The sequence below is a fragment of the Aricia agestis genome, chromosome 3 (genome assembly GCF_905147365.1).
Source record: "Aricia agestis chromosome 3, ilAriAges1.1, whole genome shotgun sequence".
Lineage (NCBI taxonomy): Eukaryota > Metazoa > Arthropoda > Insecta > Lepidoptera > Lycaenidae > Aricia > Aricia agestis.
The window spans coordinates 21,651,896-21,672,582 of NC_056408.1; the positions used below are offsets into that span (position 1 = coordinate 21,651,896).

The window sequence follows — 20,687 nt, forward strand, 5'->3', positions numbered from 1 at the left end:
TGATTTATAAAATTCTAGATGTTTGTTGATCGTGCTGAAACAATATATTTTCTGAGATAAAAACTATGCTATGTTTTTCCTGGGACTCATTGGTTCTGCGATTTAATCGTGTAAAAGTAACATACAGAGACAGACAGATGTTTTTGCATTTGTAACATTTGGATAATGTAACTTTTAATGGCACTAGCATATCAGTCGCGATACAAACGCGCTTCAGTAACGGCACAAAGTACAAACCACAAAAATAACGATTGCATCGCTACAAATATTCACAGTGTGTTAGGGCCCTAAATCTAAGATAACGCTAAAATTATTGAAATCAATCTGCCGATAATAAAGTCCCTAGGGCAGAGTCTCCCTTGACAATAAAACAGCTATAGCACGCGATATGCATTATTTTAGCTATACATATAGTATGTCACTAGGGGAAAGATTATATTGTGCTTCCGTGCTTTGTACGGGTGTTTGAAAATATACAGTAGAATAATTTGATACTCTATCTGCTATCACAATGAATAAAAACAATAAAAAAATATGAATTTTAAAACAAAACTTTCATAAGTTGTCTACATGTTGATCTACCACCGGTTCAGGAAACGGCCAAAAACACCGGCGGCATAAGAATTAAAAAACTAGTATTTGAGCTATTTTGATAGGAATTTAACTAGCAAATTCCAAGAGCTATAAAAGTTTTACATTTCATCACATTTCATGACAAGTGACAACATAACTGGAAAACTGTTTTACTAAATATGGTGAGAAAAGTAACTTTTATTGCACAACCGACGTGGGTAGAAACCTAGATATTTGCTAGCGCCACAATAAATAACTTTACAATTAGTCAATTACAGCGAGTGTCGAGAGTCGTCAAACAAGATTAGCGCGCCGCCATCTTGTTTCAAACGTCAAACTCGCTAAACGGATTTCCCGCCGGACCGCGGCCACAGGCTGACAACTTTAAGTATTTCGGACCATAGACTAAGGTTCCCTGAGGTGCTTCCAGACTGGACTTTTGTAAAAAAAACGCATTGCACTATGGAAGTGCTGATAGAATTGAAAACGAAGCAGCAGGAACAGGCGCTGATGCGCGGCTAATACAAAAGTATTAAAAGTAAAACGACTTCCTTAACAATATCACCTACACTACATTCTCTCCTACGCCGCGCCGGCGGTCTCTTCAATCTTCAACTTACGAATTATCGATCAGGTCCTACTTTTAAGCCATCAGGAATTCCAAGTTTATATTTTTGTACCCATCCAAAAATGCCATTGTCTTTTATCTGTGTTAGTTCAATACTCGTAAAGAAATTTCATATAAGTTTAGGAAAAAATATACCTACTTGCAATAGTTATAGATATTCAGATAGCACAGCCATTAAACTTTACCGACTGCAAGTGACAAAAGTAGTAGTTTATAGTTTGTGGTAAATGTAGTGAGCTAACATAACAAGCTTAGCCGCTTACATAAGACTTCAACGACCCTGCGGCCCACGGTTTAAAATTAAAAATATTATTATATTTCAAATTTTTTTCTTTTAGATATTCAAAAATCGTTTTTTACGTTAAAAGGAAACAGCTGAGGTTTAAAATATGAACCCACTTACTGAATTATCGGCAAGGTAACTTTTGCAATGACAAAATAAAAGTTAAATAAATCTACTTCATTCATAAAATGTTATTAATTATTATTAATCGCTTTTTATACAATAATAAGTAATAACCAATATTCAATTTTTCAATATAGTTGTAAGTTTTTTAATAAATCGAAATTAAATTGAAAATGTAAGATTAAATTAAAGATGTTAGCTCTAGGCCTCAAGTCAAAACGTAGCAGTAAATGGTAAATATGCCTCTAAAACTAAAATGACCTACAGGCTATAACAAAAGGCATTAACCCTAAAACGCCTAATACAATTATTTTACGATTAGTTCAGTGTAAGTCCAGCGTAAGTCATGATTTATCACCAGTAGTAATTCTGTATCTGGCCGCCCGTAACGTTCATTACAAGTTGAATCAATTCCAAATACGAAAGTTATCATTCCAAAAAAAGTATTCGAAAAATGATACATTGATGGGTGCCGCGACGGGTGTTTTTGGAAATTCAACCTTGTTACGTTTAATCAGAGTTTAAAATACAATATTTTAGCTACGTAACTGTTTTAAAATAATAGATTTGGTTTGTAAATGAATTTAATAATAAATCCCGCGTCGTTAGACGTGAGCTTTTGTAATGATTGAATAAGAAGGCCGTGGTATTTGTCATTACTAATTAGGTGATTTAGGGGCGTAGAAAGTTATTGTCAGTTATCTCTAGTCGTGTTAGTGACATCTCAATCACCTCCAATTTGTATGGAATTTGTATGGGAAAGATGAGTATGATTTGTATTATCAATATTGTTGATGGTGTGTACTGTGAATTATGATTATTTTTATTATTAATTATGTTGACAATATTTAATTCGACTACAAATCCATGAATTATAATTTCTATTTAAAAGACTGCAAAATATTTAAAGAATTTTAATGCTTTGAAAAAATCGAGCTACCTAATTTTGCTTACCATATACTACTTCATTTAGTGCTTAATTTATACTTCTAATACTGCACATTATTAGAATTGTAATGATTGAATCACATTTGCACATTCACTAACAGCAGAGTGGATTGCATCCGAAATGAGGAGGCCACAAGCCACAATCCGTCTGAGCGAGCTGAGCAATAAAGATTAGCGCGCGGTGACGCCGCATTATACTTACCGGGGTACTTACCCCCTATTACTCACACTTACCCCCTTTTACTTACACTTACACCTAATCACACTTCCACTTACATAAATAAAATTTATTAACAAAAAATTGTTTTATATGGTGTGATGGTTGGATCACACTAGGCTGGGGACAGAAATCGCCTGCTTACCGTACTTACACATCCTCGAATTTTCTCGGGCTTACGTGTATCTGTACTTAATTATATTTAAAAAATTATATACATGTGAGCCCGCTGCTTTTTTAACCGACTTTCAAAAAACGAGGAGGTTATATTATGTTCGGCTGTGGATATTTTTTTAGGGTTAATATTTTTGAACTGCCCAAAATGTTATTACAGTATTTGAATAGTTGTGTTGTTGGTGATGGAATTTATGCTGTAGGTAAGAGATGACTGACTACCAATCTATTGGATTTTTTATAGGAATTAGAATCTTAATAATAAAATGAGAGATTGATTTGATCATAATTCGTGATACTTACATTATTATTAAATATAAATACGGGTCTCACACAAATTAAAATGAATTGAAACCGTAAACTAAATAAAATTCTCCCATTATCATTCACTTTGACCCATCACTATATGGGGTGTAACACTATCCCCGCATTCCATCAAATTCACCCTCAAATTGTGAATTAATTTGACGATCACACTACATTTAACTAGTTTTATTGTTATTGGATCAAAATGTTGTACACTGTCGTGAACTTCCATCGTTTGACAAATTTTAACAACTTTCCAAAAAGGACGCTACTAGTACCTAATGGAAAATTATAGGAAATCTATAGGTACTAATATTATAAAGCGGAAGAATTTGTTTGTTTGTTTGTACGCGCTAATCTCAAGAACTACTGGTCCGATTTGAAAAATTCTTTCAGTGTTAGATAGCCCATTTATTGAGGAAGGCTATATTTTATCACGCTAAGATTAATAGAAGCGAAGAAATAGAGGAAAATGTGGAAAAAACGCGGGAAAAAACGGGAACAACTATAAACTAAAGTCCACGCGGACGAAGTCGCGGGCAACAGCTAGTAATATTATAAAGCGGATGCTTTTGTTAGTTTGAACGCGCTAATCTCAGGAACTACTGGTCCGATTTGAAAAATTCTTTCAGTGTTAGATAGCACGTTTATCGAGGAAGGCTATAGGCTATATTTTATCACGCTAAGACTAATAGGAACGAATTAATAGAGGAAAATGTGGAAAAATGGAGGAAATAATTTTAAATTGCTTATTCTTAAGAAACTACTGGAGCAATTTTTATGTTATTTGGCACACATGAAGAATAGATCACGTGAAAGGACATAGGTTAATTTTTTTGCGGAAAAATGTACGGTTTCCGTGATATTCCTAAATTACGCGGGCGAAGCCGCGCGGAACATCTAGTTTTATATAATTTTTTAAATTCAAGTTTTAACTAAAAATCAAGTTGTTAGATCTACATCGTTTTGTACATAATTTTTATTTCATTCATAAAGTGTTAGATAAATTATGTAACATTGATTACTTTTACTCAGCAAATATTAAAACTTTTCAGAAAGGTGAAACAATTTTTTTTTCTATTTTAACCCCCGAGTCCCGACGAAGATTCTGGATTCATTTTGTAAGAATATTAGTATTTGTTGGGTCAAAAATTGTCATGATCGAGAGGGTTCTTAGCAAGAACTTCTTCATCATGACGCTCACTGCTGGGTGATTTCAAGGGTTTAACAGTTTCAAGTTTAAATTCAGTTAGTTTTTAGGGTTCCGTACCCAAAGGGTGAAAACGGGACCCTATTCATGAGACTTCGATGTCTGTCTGTCCGTCTGTCTGTCCGTCTGTCTGTCTGTCCGTCTGTCTGTCCGTCTGTCTGTCCGTCTGTCTGTCCAGGTTGTATCTCAAGAGCCGCTATAGCTAAAGTTCTGAAATTTTTACAGATTGTGTATATCTATTACCGCTATATCAATAAATACTAAAAACAAAATAAAATTAATATTTAAAGGGGCTCCCATACAACAAACGTGATTTTTTTGGCCTGCTCGATATCAATAATGGCAAGAGGTAGGCACTTGATATTTTCACAAAGGCCTTATTTATATGTCTACTTTAATATTTAAGAATAATAATAAAATAAAAAATTAAGGGGGGCTCCCATACAAAAAATACATAATTTTTGGTCTAATTTTGCTCTATACTGGTGCGGAACACTTCGTGCGCGATCCGACTCATACTTGGCCGATTTTTATTTCATAGCAGATTTCCTAAGAAAATTACTTTCTAAATACTCTAAAATACTCTTAGGAGTGTTCTTCGCGGTCACCAGTAATGTATTAATGACAGTCGCCGCGTGGCAACCCCGGGGGTCGAACCCGCACCCCATACAAACACGCTTCATTTAACAATCACCATACCTATTTACATTGATACAAGTGAACATTGAAGACATATCTTTATCAAGATATCGTATTTTTGATTTAAAAAAAATCACTTAAGAAAAGTTCCGAGAAGTTATAAGCGTCCGCGCGACAGAGCGGTTTGGCCGCTACACAACGAGATTACAAGCAATTAGTGTATGTAACGATTTATTTATAAAGCGCACGAAAACATACAATTGCTTGTTATTTTGTTATTTAGCGACCATCCAAAAATTACCTAAAATTTCAAAATGGTCCATAAATCCTATGATATTATATTATACTAGCGGCCCGCCCCGGCTTCGCACGGGTGGACATTGATTTTTAAATATTTTTTTTCAATCTTTATTTCTTAGTCAATCTTTATGTTAAGCAGAACATAAAAATGGTTTACACTATTTAGCCTGTAACTACTATATTATAATTATTATACACAGTTTTATTGTATTTTTTTTTATATTTTAAGTGTTATGTTTGATTATTTTATCCTTATCTACAGAAGATACTATTATTTATACTATTTTGCAATTTCTATTGTGTCTGCGATTCCCATGATCGAGGTAATAATAATTAATATTTACGTGGACTCTCCGGGCGAGCACGCCCGCGCGGCGCGCCTTGACGACGCCCAATAATTCGCAACGTGCAGCAGAAATCGTAATATTTTAATTTCGCCATAACATTAAAACCAAACGTCCAATTTTAATCATTCAAAGACCAAATATTATCTACATTAACTGTACTTAGTAAGTAATGAAAAATTTATTTTGATAAGAATTAATGCCATGAGTAAAATAAAGGCATTTAAATGTAGTCCAAAAACATTTCAAGATTTAAAAAAAAAGGTTATTGTGCCTCACTCAACATAGATAGGTATATTGTGTCGCGGACTTTTTTGTAGATATTTAAAAGATCTACAATTACTTAGAACATTTATGGTTCTATCTTTTATAGTTTAGGCAGCGTACGCGAAAAAAGTAACATTTCTGGTTGATTTTTTACACCTTGCGTCCAAAAATCCCAAATATCTTACGGAACCCTATTTTTTCCAAAATAAAATTTAGCCTATGTTCAGCAGAATTAATGTAGGATTCCAATGGTGAAAGAATCTTTCAAATCGGTCCAGTAGTTTCGGAGCCTATTCAAGACAAACAAACAAACAATCAAATCTTTCCTCTTTATAATAATAGTGTATATTCATCAAGGGCATGCGTTATAGCGCAGTCTACAACGCACGTGAGCAACGCACGTATCCAAAACTTTCGCTTTGTTTAATTTTTTCTGGAATTTCTCAAGTCACACATATTCTACCCAGTAAAATGTTCTCGTCGCACATGTTACAATAATCTGACAGACACTGAATAAATAAACTTCAGAAACTATTAATGAATCAGACTTAAAATTATTTCTTAAATAATATTGAGCAAGGACCGGCAATAACTGACACAGTAACCTACTCTGGTTTTAACTTTAATCCTGTAATTCACATACCAAGTTAAATAAAATTTTGTTAAAATTATAAAATTACTAGAAGACGCTCGCAACTCCGTTGCGCCAAAACTCGTTTAACACACGGGAATCGTCTGTCCGTCTGTCTGTTCTCTGAAACAATTTTAATACTGAAAGGTAAGGAGACACTTTCTATCTCGGAAACTGTCTTCAAAAAGAATGATCGGATTGTTAAGTCTTTTTAAACCCATAATTTCAGAAAATTGCTTATTTTCACTAACAACGCCTTGTGTCCGCAAGCAAGAGCAGTTTTAATCGTTGATACATGCACCAATATTCGTCTTTACTTACCCCACCATAGGGTAACATCCCCAAGGGCTGCTCACTCCGCTAATGCAGACAACTGATACTAATCCCGTTACTAGGGGATGAGCATGTTAATAATAATATTTATAATTTAATTGACGCAAAGTGATACAACTCAAGTTTTATCATTTTTGACGCGTCGTCAGGGGTGTAGCTACAATAAAGTAAAAATTAATAGAAAACTTTCCATTTCTTTTTATTAAATTCACAAAATATAAAAACGTGAAAAAGGCAACCTTTTCTAAGGCAAGCTAATTTTATATAGGGCCCCACTAAGGCACTTGATAAAATTAAGACAATAATATTGAGATTTGTAACTGACGCGCTGAAGCGTAGGCTTCTGCGCGTCGTAGAGTTAAAAAATCTAATAGATTGCAGAGTGCAGCTTTTGTTTGTATGTAGAGTTAGTAGAGTCTAAAGTTGAAGATTTTTTAAACTCAGATGACTGTTTTTAACAGAGTAATAAAGGCGTTATTTATAAGCGATTCTACATTTTTCTTACAAATTACTCTTAGCAAAGGGGTCGCTACGTTTTTTTTTTTTTTTGAACATTTGCCAAATAACATTTTTAATTTTCATGTTTTCTCGAAAAATACTCTTGTTTCTGGAAAAAGTATGAAAATGAAAAATCGTGGATTACCAATAATAAATTATACTTAATAGCTAAAAACTTTCATAATCTATTTCTAAATCAATTTTTTATTCAGCCTCAAAAGTCTAGACTCTAGGTCATAGAGATATACCTGCAGTTTATTCGGATCGTAGCCATGAATCACGTCGACCGCAGCCGAGAACAGCCGGTAAAGTGCACCATCAGACACAGGATATAGAAAATATGGGTTACTGCCTTTTTCGTTTTTACAGCCGATTCTTTAAGATGGCCGCAGCTTCGAGCTGAAATTCGCGGGAAATGTTTTTTTTTTTTATGATTAGTTTTCTAAGACTCAGGAGTTATCTTAGTCTTCACGATAAATTTATAAAAGCGGTACTAAAATTAAACATACAGACACACTTTCACGTCCTTTATAACATATAATGTACGGCTATTTATTACCTCAATTTTATCAAGTTTTTTTTTGCTTTGTACTTTTTCACAAGAGCTCGACTATATGACGAGGAAAACTAAATAAAACAGCAGCAGGCCTTCTAAAGTTATAATTCGCAGTGTAAATATCTTTATTTATTATCAAATAGGTAAGTAATAAGTTGGTGTTAGAATTTAGAATCGTGAAAACCAGTATTACGTTATACTATTTATTATACCTACTTCAAATACTATAATTATATTTTATTACGAGTCATATTCTTCAGTAAGAGCTACAAAAAAGCTAATCACTAAGCAATGGTTTGAGACTGTTTCTTAAATGTTAAAGTTAGAACATACACTAAACTTGTTCATTTGCTCGATGTTACATTCATTGGTATACCTACTGTTATATTTCAGTGCATATCTGTTTTTTTTTTCTCGTAAACATAAAATACCTCTAATTAATTAGATCATAAGCTTTTGTTGTTATTGAGTGTCTAACTGTGAAAACGTGTAAATGGTGTTAAGTGTTTTTGTAGTATTTAAGATTGTAAATCAAATCACTGTATGTTTTCCTGATAAAACAAAATAAAATATATTTTATTTTTATTTTAAACATGTTTGCAAACTATCTATGGTTCACCACGTTTAAAGTTTAAAATTTAAATCATAGCTAGTTTGACTGTTGCTCATCATTGCAAAGTATCTCTTTGTAGAGCTAATTTCTTAATAAGTTTCTTACTTCTTGCTGGGAACTCAAAAAAAATGTCGTCACACCGCTATCCTTGAAACCATCAAATGAGACCGTCAAAATGAACAACTTTTTCTATGAGAACAATGCTGGGAGCTCAAAAAAATCCATCTTCATACCCATACAAATTGCCGATCCGGGCATCCGTATGGGTATGAAACCCGTACGGATGCCCGGATCGGCAACTGGCAATCGGCAACTGGATTTTTTTGAGTTCCCAGCATTGTTCTCATAGAAAAAGTTGTTCATTTTGACGGTCTCATTTGATGGTTTCAAGGATAGCGGTGTTTACACAAACACACTGTATACGTGTTCCCTGTAAAGAGTTCAGTTCCTGTGAAAGTAGCAGCGCTGAAAGAGCAAATTTTTTTTTTCACTTTTGTATGGGCATTGGGCAAGCGCCCCAGTGCAGCGTCACGAGTTTCCCCATACAAAAGTGAAAATAAATTTGGTCTTTCAGTGCTGCTACTTTCACAGTGAACTCTCTACAAGGAACACATACACACCCTAAAGTATTATCACTTAGTTTTGTTACACCTTGTAGAGGGTCGCTACGAAAGCCCACCTTTAAGAAAAGCCAACTCACAGTCCAGGCTAACCACTTGTCAAATTGACAAACAATTAATATAATGGTGGTCCACCGTCCAACTGCTCATTTAGCACCACGTGGGTGGTATATTGGAAACCATGATCGATGCTGCCGCAGACTGCAGATGTAAATCTAATATCAACCTGTCCATGTAAATCCAATATTATTAAACTTGGTAAGATTATGACTGTGATTGGTTACATAAAAACTGAACTGTTTTGTGTGTGTTACCTGCAATTGTTTAAAAACTGAGCATAGACAAAGTATATTTTACTAATACATTTACTTCCATATACTTAGTCAATAGCTATGTCCACACTGTGCAAGCGTCGCGTTTTCTTTTCGTCAAGCGCATGCGTTATAGCGCAGTCAACAGCGCACGTGAGGCATGCCGGGAAGCATGCCCCCTGACCGTATCAAAAACTTCAAAAATGACAATATTGGCGTTGCGTTCCTTGACGCATTCAATTATTGAATGCGCCAATATTTGGTCAGTTTTGATGCCAATAAGCTAGTACGTACTGACAGTGTACGATTTGTAATTTTCAGCCATTTACCTGATCATTTTTTTTGGTCACGTACTCACGTACTTTGAACGCACAGTGCTTCATAACGCAACCGAATATTTGGTCAGTTTTTACGCTACTGATATGAGAACAACTAGTACTTACCTAATATAACTTACTCAGCCATTTACCTTATCATTTTTTTTGGTCATGATAACTGGGTTTTCAGGCGTCCTATACAGAGAACGCAACTACTTTACGCAGGCAGACCGACATATTTGGCATCAGATAGTTGCTCTTTATCTTGTCAATCTAAAATAAGTCATTTTGGATATCGTTACCAAAATGTCGTGACCTGCTAATCTATAAGAACTGTTAACTCTCTTATACCTTTTGATGATACACAAGAAAATTGATAGCCCATACAAGATTCTCTCTCTTTCTCTTTAAGCGCTTTTTTATAAAATAAGGGGGCAAACGAGCAAACGGGTCACCTGATGGAAAGCAACTTCCGTCGCCCATGGACACTCGCAGCATTAGAAGAGCTGCAGGTGCAATGCCGGCCTTTTAAGAGGGAATAGGGCAATAGGGGAGGGCAGGTAAGGGAATAGGGGAGAGTAGGGAAGGAAATAGGAGAGGGTAGGGAAGAGAAAAGGGATTGGGCCTCCGGTAAACTCACTGACTCAGCGAAACACAGCGCAAGCGCGGTTTCACGCCAGTTTTCTGTAAGCCTGTGGTATTTATCCGGTCGAGCCGGCCCATTTGTGCTGAAGCACGGCTCTCCCACGTCAAGCTAGCTAGTACATGTTGCAAAATAATTACAATTTACAACCAATTGAAAGTTAAATAAAACAAGTGTTCAGGCCGAAAATAATTGTGTTCAGTATGTGGACTGTAGGCGTATTATATCTGAACATCTTATTTATATGAACGCATCAATAATAAATTCATGATAATTGTTACAAGATTGCACACCGCCTATATCGTGTTCCATGGAAATTTATAATAAGTTTGTCAATTAAGAATTCGAATAAATATTAAAGGTAGTGAAAGTTAAAAACAATTTAATACCTAAAATAAGTGTCTCAGGGGCTGTTTCACCACTTCCTGATAAATGGCAGATAGGCCATCCACAACTTATCTGATAGACAGAGTATGGAGTATCTGTCAGATAAGTTGTGGATAGCCTATCCGGCACTTATCGGGAAGTGGAGAAACCGGCCCTTATTATGTTGATGTTTGGTCAGTTTTAGAATCCTTACCTTAAAAAAGGATCTAAATTTGAAAATTTTGTAAAAATTCTCACAACTCTTTTTGTGTTTGTTGCAGGAACGGACTGAAGCTTCGGCAGCTGACCGACGGCCGCCATCTTATACAAGTGATATACACGCCAAACGGCGAAATGCAAGATTGCGAGTTCATAACGGAAGTCAAATCAACAAGAAACTTCCTGAAAACCTTAAGAAAAGAGCTCAAACTCGCGCTAGACGAGGAGAGCTATAGAATACTAGAGAAAAACCAAAACGACGAAGACAACAAGTTCTACCGCCATTTTGGAAATGTGACGTTTCGAATTTTGAAAGACGAAGCTTTGCCGCCAAATGTAGCGTCATGGCTGAACTATGACAGATTAAAAATGGAATGCATAGAGAGGCACAAGGAGTTGACGTACATGGTGGAGAAAAAAAATAAAGTTGCAGACACGACTCTCGCTAGGTAATTTTCATCTTCGCCGCTCATGTACCATCGAGGAAATTGGTTCCTAGGCAGTTTACAGACCAACGTCATTTGGTCGGATCATGTTAATTCAATGTTACTTGTGATCTGTCGGGTGGGTTTGAAATAACGCGACCAAACTACGTAGCCTGCCGTGCTACCTAGGATTCAACTTCCCAACTACTTTGCTTTAAAACTTTTTTCATCCATTCAGCCTTTGCAATGACCTATTTGCACTTTGCACGTGTCTCTGTTTTTAGATGGCAGCACCTACAATATACTATACTTAAATATTTATTAAAATATCAAGTTATAATCAGTTAAAAACTTAAAACTAATCTCTTATTCTATTTATGAATTGTATTTAAATTATGATTAGTACGTACTCTATTTGGCAAGTTTATCTCAAAATCTTCAACATTTAAAAATATTCTGTATATTATTTCCTTATTTTTTTAAGTGTTATTCGTTTCTAACTTATTTTTTCTATCACATAAGCACAAGCACAAGTCAACTGGTTTAGCCATTACTACGAACTTGAGTGAATATTCGATAGGTAGGTAACCTATCGAATATTCACTCAAATTAGCTTTTTATTTCATGACAAAGCTGAAAAGTGCACCAGTCACCACATAACATACAGTCTATTCCTAAAATATTTGCATTTTATTGTTATATTTTCTTAAATTCATGAATTATAATAAACTCTACGTTTATTTCTCTATGCTATATTATATTATTACGATTTATGTATATTATTGCAATAATCGAGTAATTATCGAACTCGCCTATTCCTTCTCTTCGATCCACGACCGACCATTATACTTGAACAAGCCAAGTCTCTGCATGCTATATTGCCTATTGCATAGGACTTAGGAGATCTGCAAACTGCACCTCAACTTTTAAATCGTCGGTTATTATGACTCATTTAAAGAAGAAATGACCTGTAATAAAACACCTCATACTCATATTCTTCATCACCGTCTTTCAATTCATTCATCTCTGATCACGCTTCGACTCTCACATTTGCCCAAAAGTATGCAAATTATTTTTGGGCCATTACTAGAAAAAATCTCCTGCATTTTCACATCCTACAGATATCATACTAGGTATTTCTCTTATTAACTGCAAAAGTGTAGATTAGTTATACAGTTCTTTCTATAAACTGCATTTTTCCGCCATTTTAAAAATTCTAAATTGGAACGGTCCGCTGATGACATCCGCATGACAGGTCGCGCAGGTCGGTCAGGGAGAATTTCATAGTCCCGGGGACGAAGTGGTGCGGTGCCGGGCAACTGGCGGAGAGGTACAGCGAGCTGGGGTCCCACAGGACCGAGGATAGATGCTGTAGGGCCCACGACAACTGCAGGGTTAACATCGGGGCGTTTAGACGAAGATTCGGCTTGTTCAACTACCGACCGTTCACGATCTCGCACTGTCGATGTGATAGAAGGTTTGTTTTTTTTTTTTAATTTTTGTTTCGGGTGGGCTGTTTTTTTTCCGGGTGGGTTGTTTTTTTTTTGTTCCGGATGGGTTTTGCATTCATGCTTGGGTATCGACGTCATGACAGCGTTCGAGATGTAAATAACGGCTGGCTTTGAGCATCATTTGAGCATTGGCATTCGTCATCGTAGATTACATGGATGTAGTTTGTTACATCATAACTCATAAAACTTACGAGCGATGAAAAAGAAATATTGCTTTACCTTACAAACTGAACAATATTTATTATTACTTAATCTGAGACAACACTGGATATCCTGTAGGTTAGTAGGTAAATTATGCTGCAAAACAGAAGTTCCTCTAATATAAAGTTTGCTTTATTTTGCCTATATTATTGATGGAACAGGAATCCAAAGATTCCAAAACTTCATAATTTGTTTGATATTCAATATCAAAAATTTTATTAAATTTTGTAACTCCTCTCTTGTCTTGCAGGTGTTCTTGTAGAACACCTGTGATGTTTTTATTAAATAATTTGACTTATATGTTATTTCATTACTATTACAATTTGAACTTTCTGGCACTAAGTAAATTTTTTATTACCATCAACTATAAAACTTTTTACTCGTAGGACGTCTTAATTGAATCAACAATAAAAAGTTAGAAAGTAGATTGTCCCACCTCTTCACAGCGGTCTGAGGATAATGTTGGGGTGATCTCGGAGATATAAGGCGGTGTCTAAAACAGTGAGACCGCCATTTGTCACGCTTCAAATTTGGAACGGAATTTTATTTTGAACGTTCCAATGATCATAGAGCCATAGACAATTCCGAGTTTAAAATTTAAATGCTCAGCAGTTAGATATACGTTTATTAAAGTACGACTGTTTCCGTTGTCGATTAGATGTTATAGAAATATGATAATAACATTGAAATAAAAAAGTAGGCGGACATTTAATTTTGTTGCGTTATTTATTTTATTAAATGAAATAATCTTATCGAAAGTAGAAAGTAATAGCCACGTCTCAGTTTCGGTGTTAGGAATGGGTCTTATTTGTAAGCAATAGGCATGATGCACGGCATGATGACTATTTTTTTTTCGTATCGGTAATTGAAAGACACTTAAAAAATAGAAACATCGTTGAAAGATTTTTTTTTTTATGAACTAAAGGGGCAAACGAGCAAACGGGTCACCTGATGGAAAGCAACTTCCGTCGCCCATGGACACTCGCAGCATCAGAAGAGCTGCAGGTGCGTTGCCGGCCTTTTAAGAGGGAATAGGGTAATAGAGGAAGGTAGGGATGGAAAGGGAACGGAATAAGGGAAAGTAGGGAAGGGCATAGTGTTGGGCCTCCGGTAAACTCACTCACTCGGCGAAACACAGCGCAAGCGCTGTTTCACGCCGGTTTTCTGTGAGGACGTGGTATTTCTCCGGCCGAGCCGGCCCATTCGTGCCGAAGCATGGCTCTCCCACGTCAAAAATGATAGCTTAAAAATTATAAAAAATAATAAAGAATGACTCTGATAGCTTAAAAATTCACCAAGATATGACAATTCAAATATCTCATAAAAAAGACCTGCCCGAAACGCTCCATACAAAGTGCTACGAAAGTATGACGTCAGTCTTTCGTATTTTGTACGCATCGGGAGACAACTTTGTTCGACAGGTATATTAAACTAGCTGTTGCCCGCAACTTCGTCCGCGTGGACTTTAGTTTATAGTTGTTCCCGTACATCGATTGAGTCGTTTACGCGCAAATCAGAAAAGTATATTGTGTGGGAACCGCACATTTTTCCGTGACAAAAAACATTCCTTGTCCCAGATTCAAATTAGTATCTCCAATCTCCATGCCATCAAAATAGATTAAAAAGTTTAGGTGAGATTCATAAAAGTTTATTATGCGGGAACCGTATATTTTCCGGGATAAAAAGTATCCCTTGTCCTTTCCCTAGACTGAACGTATTGCCATACCAAATTTCATCAAAATAGTTTGAATAGTTTAGGCGATAATCATAAAAGTTAATTGTGCGGGAACCGTAAATTTTCCGGGAAAAAATTAGTATTCCTTGGCCTTTCCCGACACTCAAAGTATCTCCATACCAAATTCCATCAAAATAGATTGAATAGTTTACGCGCAAATCATAAAAGTATATTGTGCAGTAACCATAAATTTTTCCGGGACAAAATGTATCCTATGTTCTTTTTCGGGACTCAAAGTATCTTTAAGGGTCCAGCCGTTTACGCGTGATGTCGTGACCACGCGAAATATAACGTTCCACGCAGCTTCGCCCGCGTAAATTAGATATTTCACAGATAAATTAGTCCACAAAAATAGCCTATGATCCTTCACGTGGTCTACTTCTTATCTGTGCCAAATAACAGAAAAATTGCTCCAGTAGTTCGTGAGATAAGCCCTTTCAAATAATTTCCTCCGTTTTTTTCCACATTTTCCCCCTATTTCTTCGCTCCTATTAGTCCTAGCGTGATAAAATATAACCTATAGCCTTTCTCGATTAATGGGCTATAATTTTTAGCAGCAGTTCCTGAGATTAGCGCGTTCAAATAAGCCCTTTCAAATAATTTCCCCCATTTTTTCCACATTTTCCTCTATTTCTTCGTTCCCATTAGTCTTAGCGTAATAAAATATAGCTTATAGCCTTTACTGATAAATGGGCTATCTAACACTGAAAGAATTTTTCAAATCGGACCAGTAATTCCTGAGATTAGCGCATTCAAATAAGCCATTTCAAATAATTTCTCCCGTTTTTTCCACACTTTTCTCTATTTCTTCGGTCCTATTAGTTTTAGCGCAATAAAATATAACCTATAGCCTTCCTCAATAAATAGGCTATCTAACATTAAAATTATTTTTCAAATCGGAGCAGTAGTTTCTGAGATTAGCGCGTTCAAATAAGCCCTTTCAAATAATTTCTCCCCGTTTTTTCCACACTTTCCTCTATTTCTTCGTTCCTATTAATATTAGCGTGATAAAATATAGCCCATTTATCGAGGAAGGCTATACTTCCTCGATAAATGGGCTATCTAACACTGAAAGAATTTTTCAAATCGGACCAGTAGTTTCTAAGATTAGCGCGTTCAAACAAACAAACAAACAAATTAGTATAGATATTGCGTTTATGGAAGTGGTTTCATAACAAAAGTTGCTTTTAATTGCTTAAGTTATCGAATTGTATACAAATATTAAGAAATTTCATTGAAAAAAAATTCGACTTGAATATCCAACTTTGAAGGCGCATAACAAAAAAAATACAAATGCTATCAAGCTGAAATTTTGGGAACACTTATTTTTTAACGTGATTTCTTAATTTTATTTACAAAATTCGCTAATCTTTGACCTTGTCATCATCCCTATTGTATAATTCACTTTTATTACTTGTAAGTTCTGATGAAGAAAAATATTTATTGAGATGTCTGATTGACAGAAATTTTTTAAATGGTGTTATGGTGCGTATTCCACATAAACTCTTTACTACACTCACATATCAATCACTAACAACGTCTAGAGAAGGCTCTATAAGAACTGTAGACTCTTGATACGGAAAGTATTATGAAATGCGTTTGGTATTGAGAAATATAATGTGAATTTTGATTAATAGGAAATTTTATATGATCTCATAGTAATCTAGGATTATTTTCGTCAACAAAAACCAATTTCCCATACCTGCACATAGTAATAACTAAGTAATAATTGATACTATCAGATACCATACTACAAAATATAATGTCAAACCAAGTTGACTGGTGTTAAGTTTACTTCTCTAAAAACTACAAATGAGAAAGCATTAGATCACGTCATTAAATCTAGCTTCGTGGCTTTCAACAACGGTAATTTTTTTAGGTAGAGCTAACAATACATTCTTAACTGATTTATAACTTGGATATTCGAGGTCATTGCATCGGCGCGCCATTGCCTTGTATTAAAAAAAAACAAAATCGACAGAAAAAAGCGGGACGCAATGGAGTTGTTGCGGGTTCCTGGAACGAAATGGTGTGGTAAAGGTTTTTCGGCGACACATTATTCACAACTGGGCGGGTACACGCGCACCGATAGGTGTTGTAGAGTCCACGACCTGAGGTGTCCCTTCTGGATCGGGGGGATGGAGAAGAAGTACGGACTCTACAATTGGCGCGTAAACACCCTGATGCACTGCCGGTGCGACGAGAGGTTGGTATTTTGAAAATGGAATTCGCTTTTCATAGACAATGATGTATTTTTTTGTGTGTTCCGTATTTGTTTGCATCTTTATTGTTGTTTTTGTGTGTAGAGAATATGAATTACAAGTAATTGGCTGGTATTTAAAACACAATAATAAATATTTATAAATATTTAAAGCAAAATATATAAGTATTTCTAACAAGGATAAATTGAATCCTATCAATAAAAATCCTCCTTTTATGGTATTAATGCCCGCTATACATTCACAACATCCTCTAACTCCTATAATTGTCATCGGGGTATATTAATTGAGCCATTTACTTAACTTCAGTAAAATAAATTCTAAGGTTTATGCGAGAAATAAAATAAATACGTAGACCGAGACCGAAGAGAGATTGGGCGAACACAGAAATACGTAGAGAATCCTCGCTTGCTTTCTTTTTTTTAAACTGACTTACCAAAAAAGGAAGAGGTTCTAACTTCTATCATCTATGTTCGGCTGTGGATATTTTTTTTTTACTTTTACATTTTGAATAAACGTTAAACTTTGTCATTGTAGTTTTTTTAATAGGTATTTTTTTAAATATGTAAGTATAATAAATTGTTTTGAATATCTTACGAATTCACAATCCTTGAAGTCAATGTCAAAAAATACAGGTCAAATACATAATATAAGACAATATGTTGAGATAGATAAGTTATCGCTGAGATATTTTATACTAACTATATATTATGTACTAATGTTTTATGACTTATGTACGACCTTAATATTAAAGTATTATTTTGGCGATTCAAATTATTTATTTAAACAATAATTTGCAACGTCTTAAGTATTTAATTTGTTATTTACTTAAAAAAATCATAATAATATGTTAGTATTTTTTTTATTGGATCAAAATTCAGTTGTCACCGTCGTCAATTATATTAAATCGCTATGCAGAGAAGCAAGTATCAACAGGTAATAAGTTACTACTTATTACCTGCTAATTTATAACTGAGTACTGTCAGTTATACATTATACTATACACTAGCTATTTGACCGAGCTTTGCTCGGTATTCGAAAACACGAATAAAATGACATTTTCTAAAAATGACTCCTAGCTAGATCGATTTATCACTACCGAAACCCCCTATACACTAAATTTCATGAAAATCGTTGGAGCCGATTCCGAGATTCCAATTATATAAATATACAAGAATTGCTCGTTTAAAGATATAAGATATAGGGGCTATGGTACATTACACGGATATATTCCCATTCTCGACAAACAAAGTAAGAATAACTCCATGCCATTTATTCTAAAGGCACTTATAAAAAAAACCGATAGTATCTCAAAGCTTCTAATTGGAGACCATAAATACAAGAGTCCCTGCGCACCCCGGACGAGGGGCCACACGATGACGGTTCTATGATCTGAAATGCCCATCATAAAACCCTTAAAAGCTTATTTATCATCAATCCCTCAATTTAGAATTTTTAACCGAACGTACTCGTATCATGTTACACTAAAAAAGTTAGTCTGTCATAGACAACGATAATTTGAAATGAGAATGTTTTTTGCCTAATTAGTAATTTGTTGTTACATCAGAATAAAATTTAAATTTCGATTTGTCTAGCAATATTTTATTACCACATTACATAAGTAGGTCCTAAAGAAGGAACCGTTCCCACAAGAGAAGACATTAAAATTTAAATAATATCTAAGTAAGTACCGAGTACGGTATTTTATAAGTTTGTAGTCGCTGGAAATGCTAAAACTCACAACGCAGTGCAAAATGTGAAATTTCGATAAGCTTCAAACATACAAACTATAATTTATTAAGTCAAATGTCAAACCATAAATATAAGTTATACTTTACTCGGCGAAACATGGCGCTAGCGGTCATTGACTCCCTGTCAAAAACTTGTCATTTTGTATATAAACCGTGATTGACAATGAAGTGTCAGATGTTCCTAGTCCATTGCCAATCACGGTTTATATAGAAAATGACAAGTTTTTTGACAGGGAGTCAATGACCGCTACCGCCATGTTTCGCCGAGTATAGTATAGTGATGCGCTCAAAATTATAGTATTAATTTATCGATGAAAAAACATTAATTTATTGATCGCTAAAATTGCTTACCAAGCTGAATATGAAATATATTCAATAATTATTATCTAATGTCGTAATTTATGATTAGTATCTTTCGCTAAAACTTTTAAAATGTATTAAGTACTTATTTATCTTAATAAGTATATATTACGTATTGTGCGTACAGCGTACTACTTAATAGTAGATTCACCTACTAATTAAAAATATTGTAAGACCATTAAAATTTTGACCGCCAATGTCTTATCTTATCTTCTAAATTAATTTGAAGATAAAATCTCAGGGCGCAGGCTGCAGGCTGCAGCGATATCATACTTGTGTAGAGTTCTCAAAGTCAATGATACGCGTGTATAGACTATAGAGTTCTGAACGTTTTTAGGGTTCCGTAGTAAGGACGAGGAAGCCTAGGTTTTTTGGAATGGTAGCGGTTAGGAAAAATATACTTTTTTTTTCTAACCGCAACCGCAAAACGAAATGCAAAAGTGCCTTTGCATTCATATTTAGCTGGGATTTAAAAAAGGAAGTAGTAATTGTATGTAGCAACAGCAACTGCTTGAACATAATTTAATTTATTTTATTGCATTTTGATTGACCAACAAAAGAAACTGACAAAACGTCAGGTCTTTTTTCTTTTCGTTTATATTCGGACATGAGTTTAAATGAAACTGAGTATTCCAGGTATATTTAACTGAAGATTCATACACTTGGTTCTTAGAATTATTAACCTTGCTTTTGTGTCTCGGCGATTTGAGGTTTTTTTAGAAGGTTGGTAAATCTCTACAGTCTGAAGTCTGAACTGCCAAAAATGCAATCAATCATTTTGGCAGAATGTGATACCTATAACTTGAGAAGTATAGTTTTTATGTCATAAATTATAATATATTTGAAGATTGTCTTACAAAAGCCATCTGATTAGCAGATAAATCTCAGGTCCCGTGCTGAAGACTTTAAAGAATTTCTTTATTTTGATGGCAAAAATATCCATTAGGAAGATAATAATTATTTAGGCCATTATTAGTCTTCGGTGTTGTCAGCCACAAAAACTTTCCACCTCGATTAACAAGGAAATGGTTATCTAAGATATACCACAAAGAAACCAACCCCTATTTGACGTTCATAATTTATGTATTGTCAGACAGCGTATTTAACCTCCGCGGGGCATTATTCACACATTATAAATCCCTTGAAGCGTAGAGATAAACGAACACCGCTGTAAAGATGGCGCCTATTGACACCTCTGTGACAGCAAATTCGGCGGGAAATATTTTTTTTTTGTCTCCGGAGTTGAGATATTCTCAATTGGACTAGATAATATTGTCAAAGAATTGTTTCTTGTGCTTTTATTGTTTCTTTAATATTTTTTTTTGTATTTTTTTGTTTTGCTAAATGTTGAAAATGAAATATTTTG

At 34.8% G+C, this 20,687-nt stretch overlaps 1 protein-coding gene across 3 annotated transcripts in view; it reads left to right on the top strand.

The window, feature by feature from the left end:
- Positions 1 to 20,687, top strand: part of LOC121740301 — a 50,755-nt gene that overhangs the window by 24,800 nt on the left and 5,268 nt on the right. The window contains exons 3-5 of one of the 3 annotated variants that reach the window (XM_042132972.1): positions 11,182 to 11,568; positions 12,800 to 13,021; positions 16,973 to 17,197. In XM_042132972.1, the coding sequence (XP_041988906.1) occupies positions 11,182 to 11,568; positions 12,800 to 13,021; positions 16,973 to 17,197 (834 nt within the window). The remainder of the gene's footprint in view (positions 1 to 11,181; positions 11,569 to 12,799; positions 13,022 to 16,972; positions 17,198 to 20,687) is intronic. The other 2 variants (XM_042132971.1, XM_042132970.1) reach the window with 2 other exon arrangements.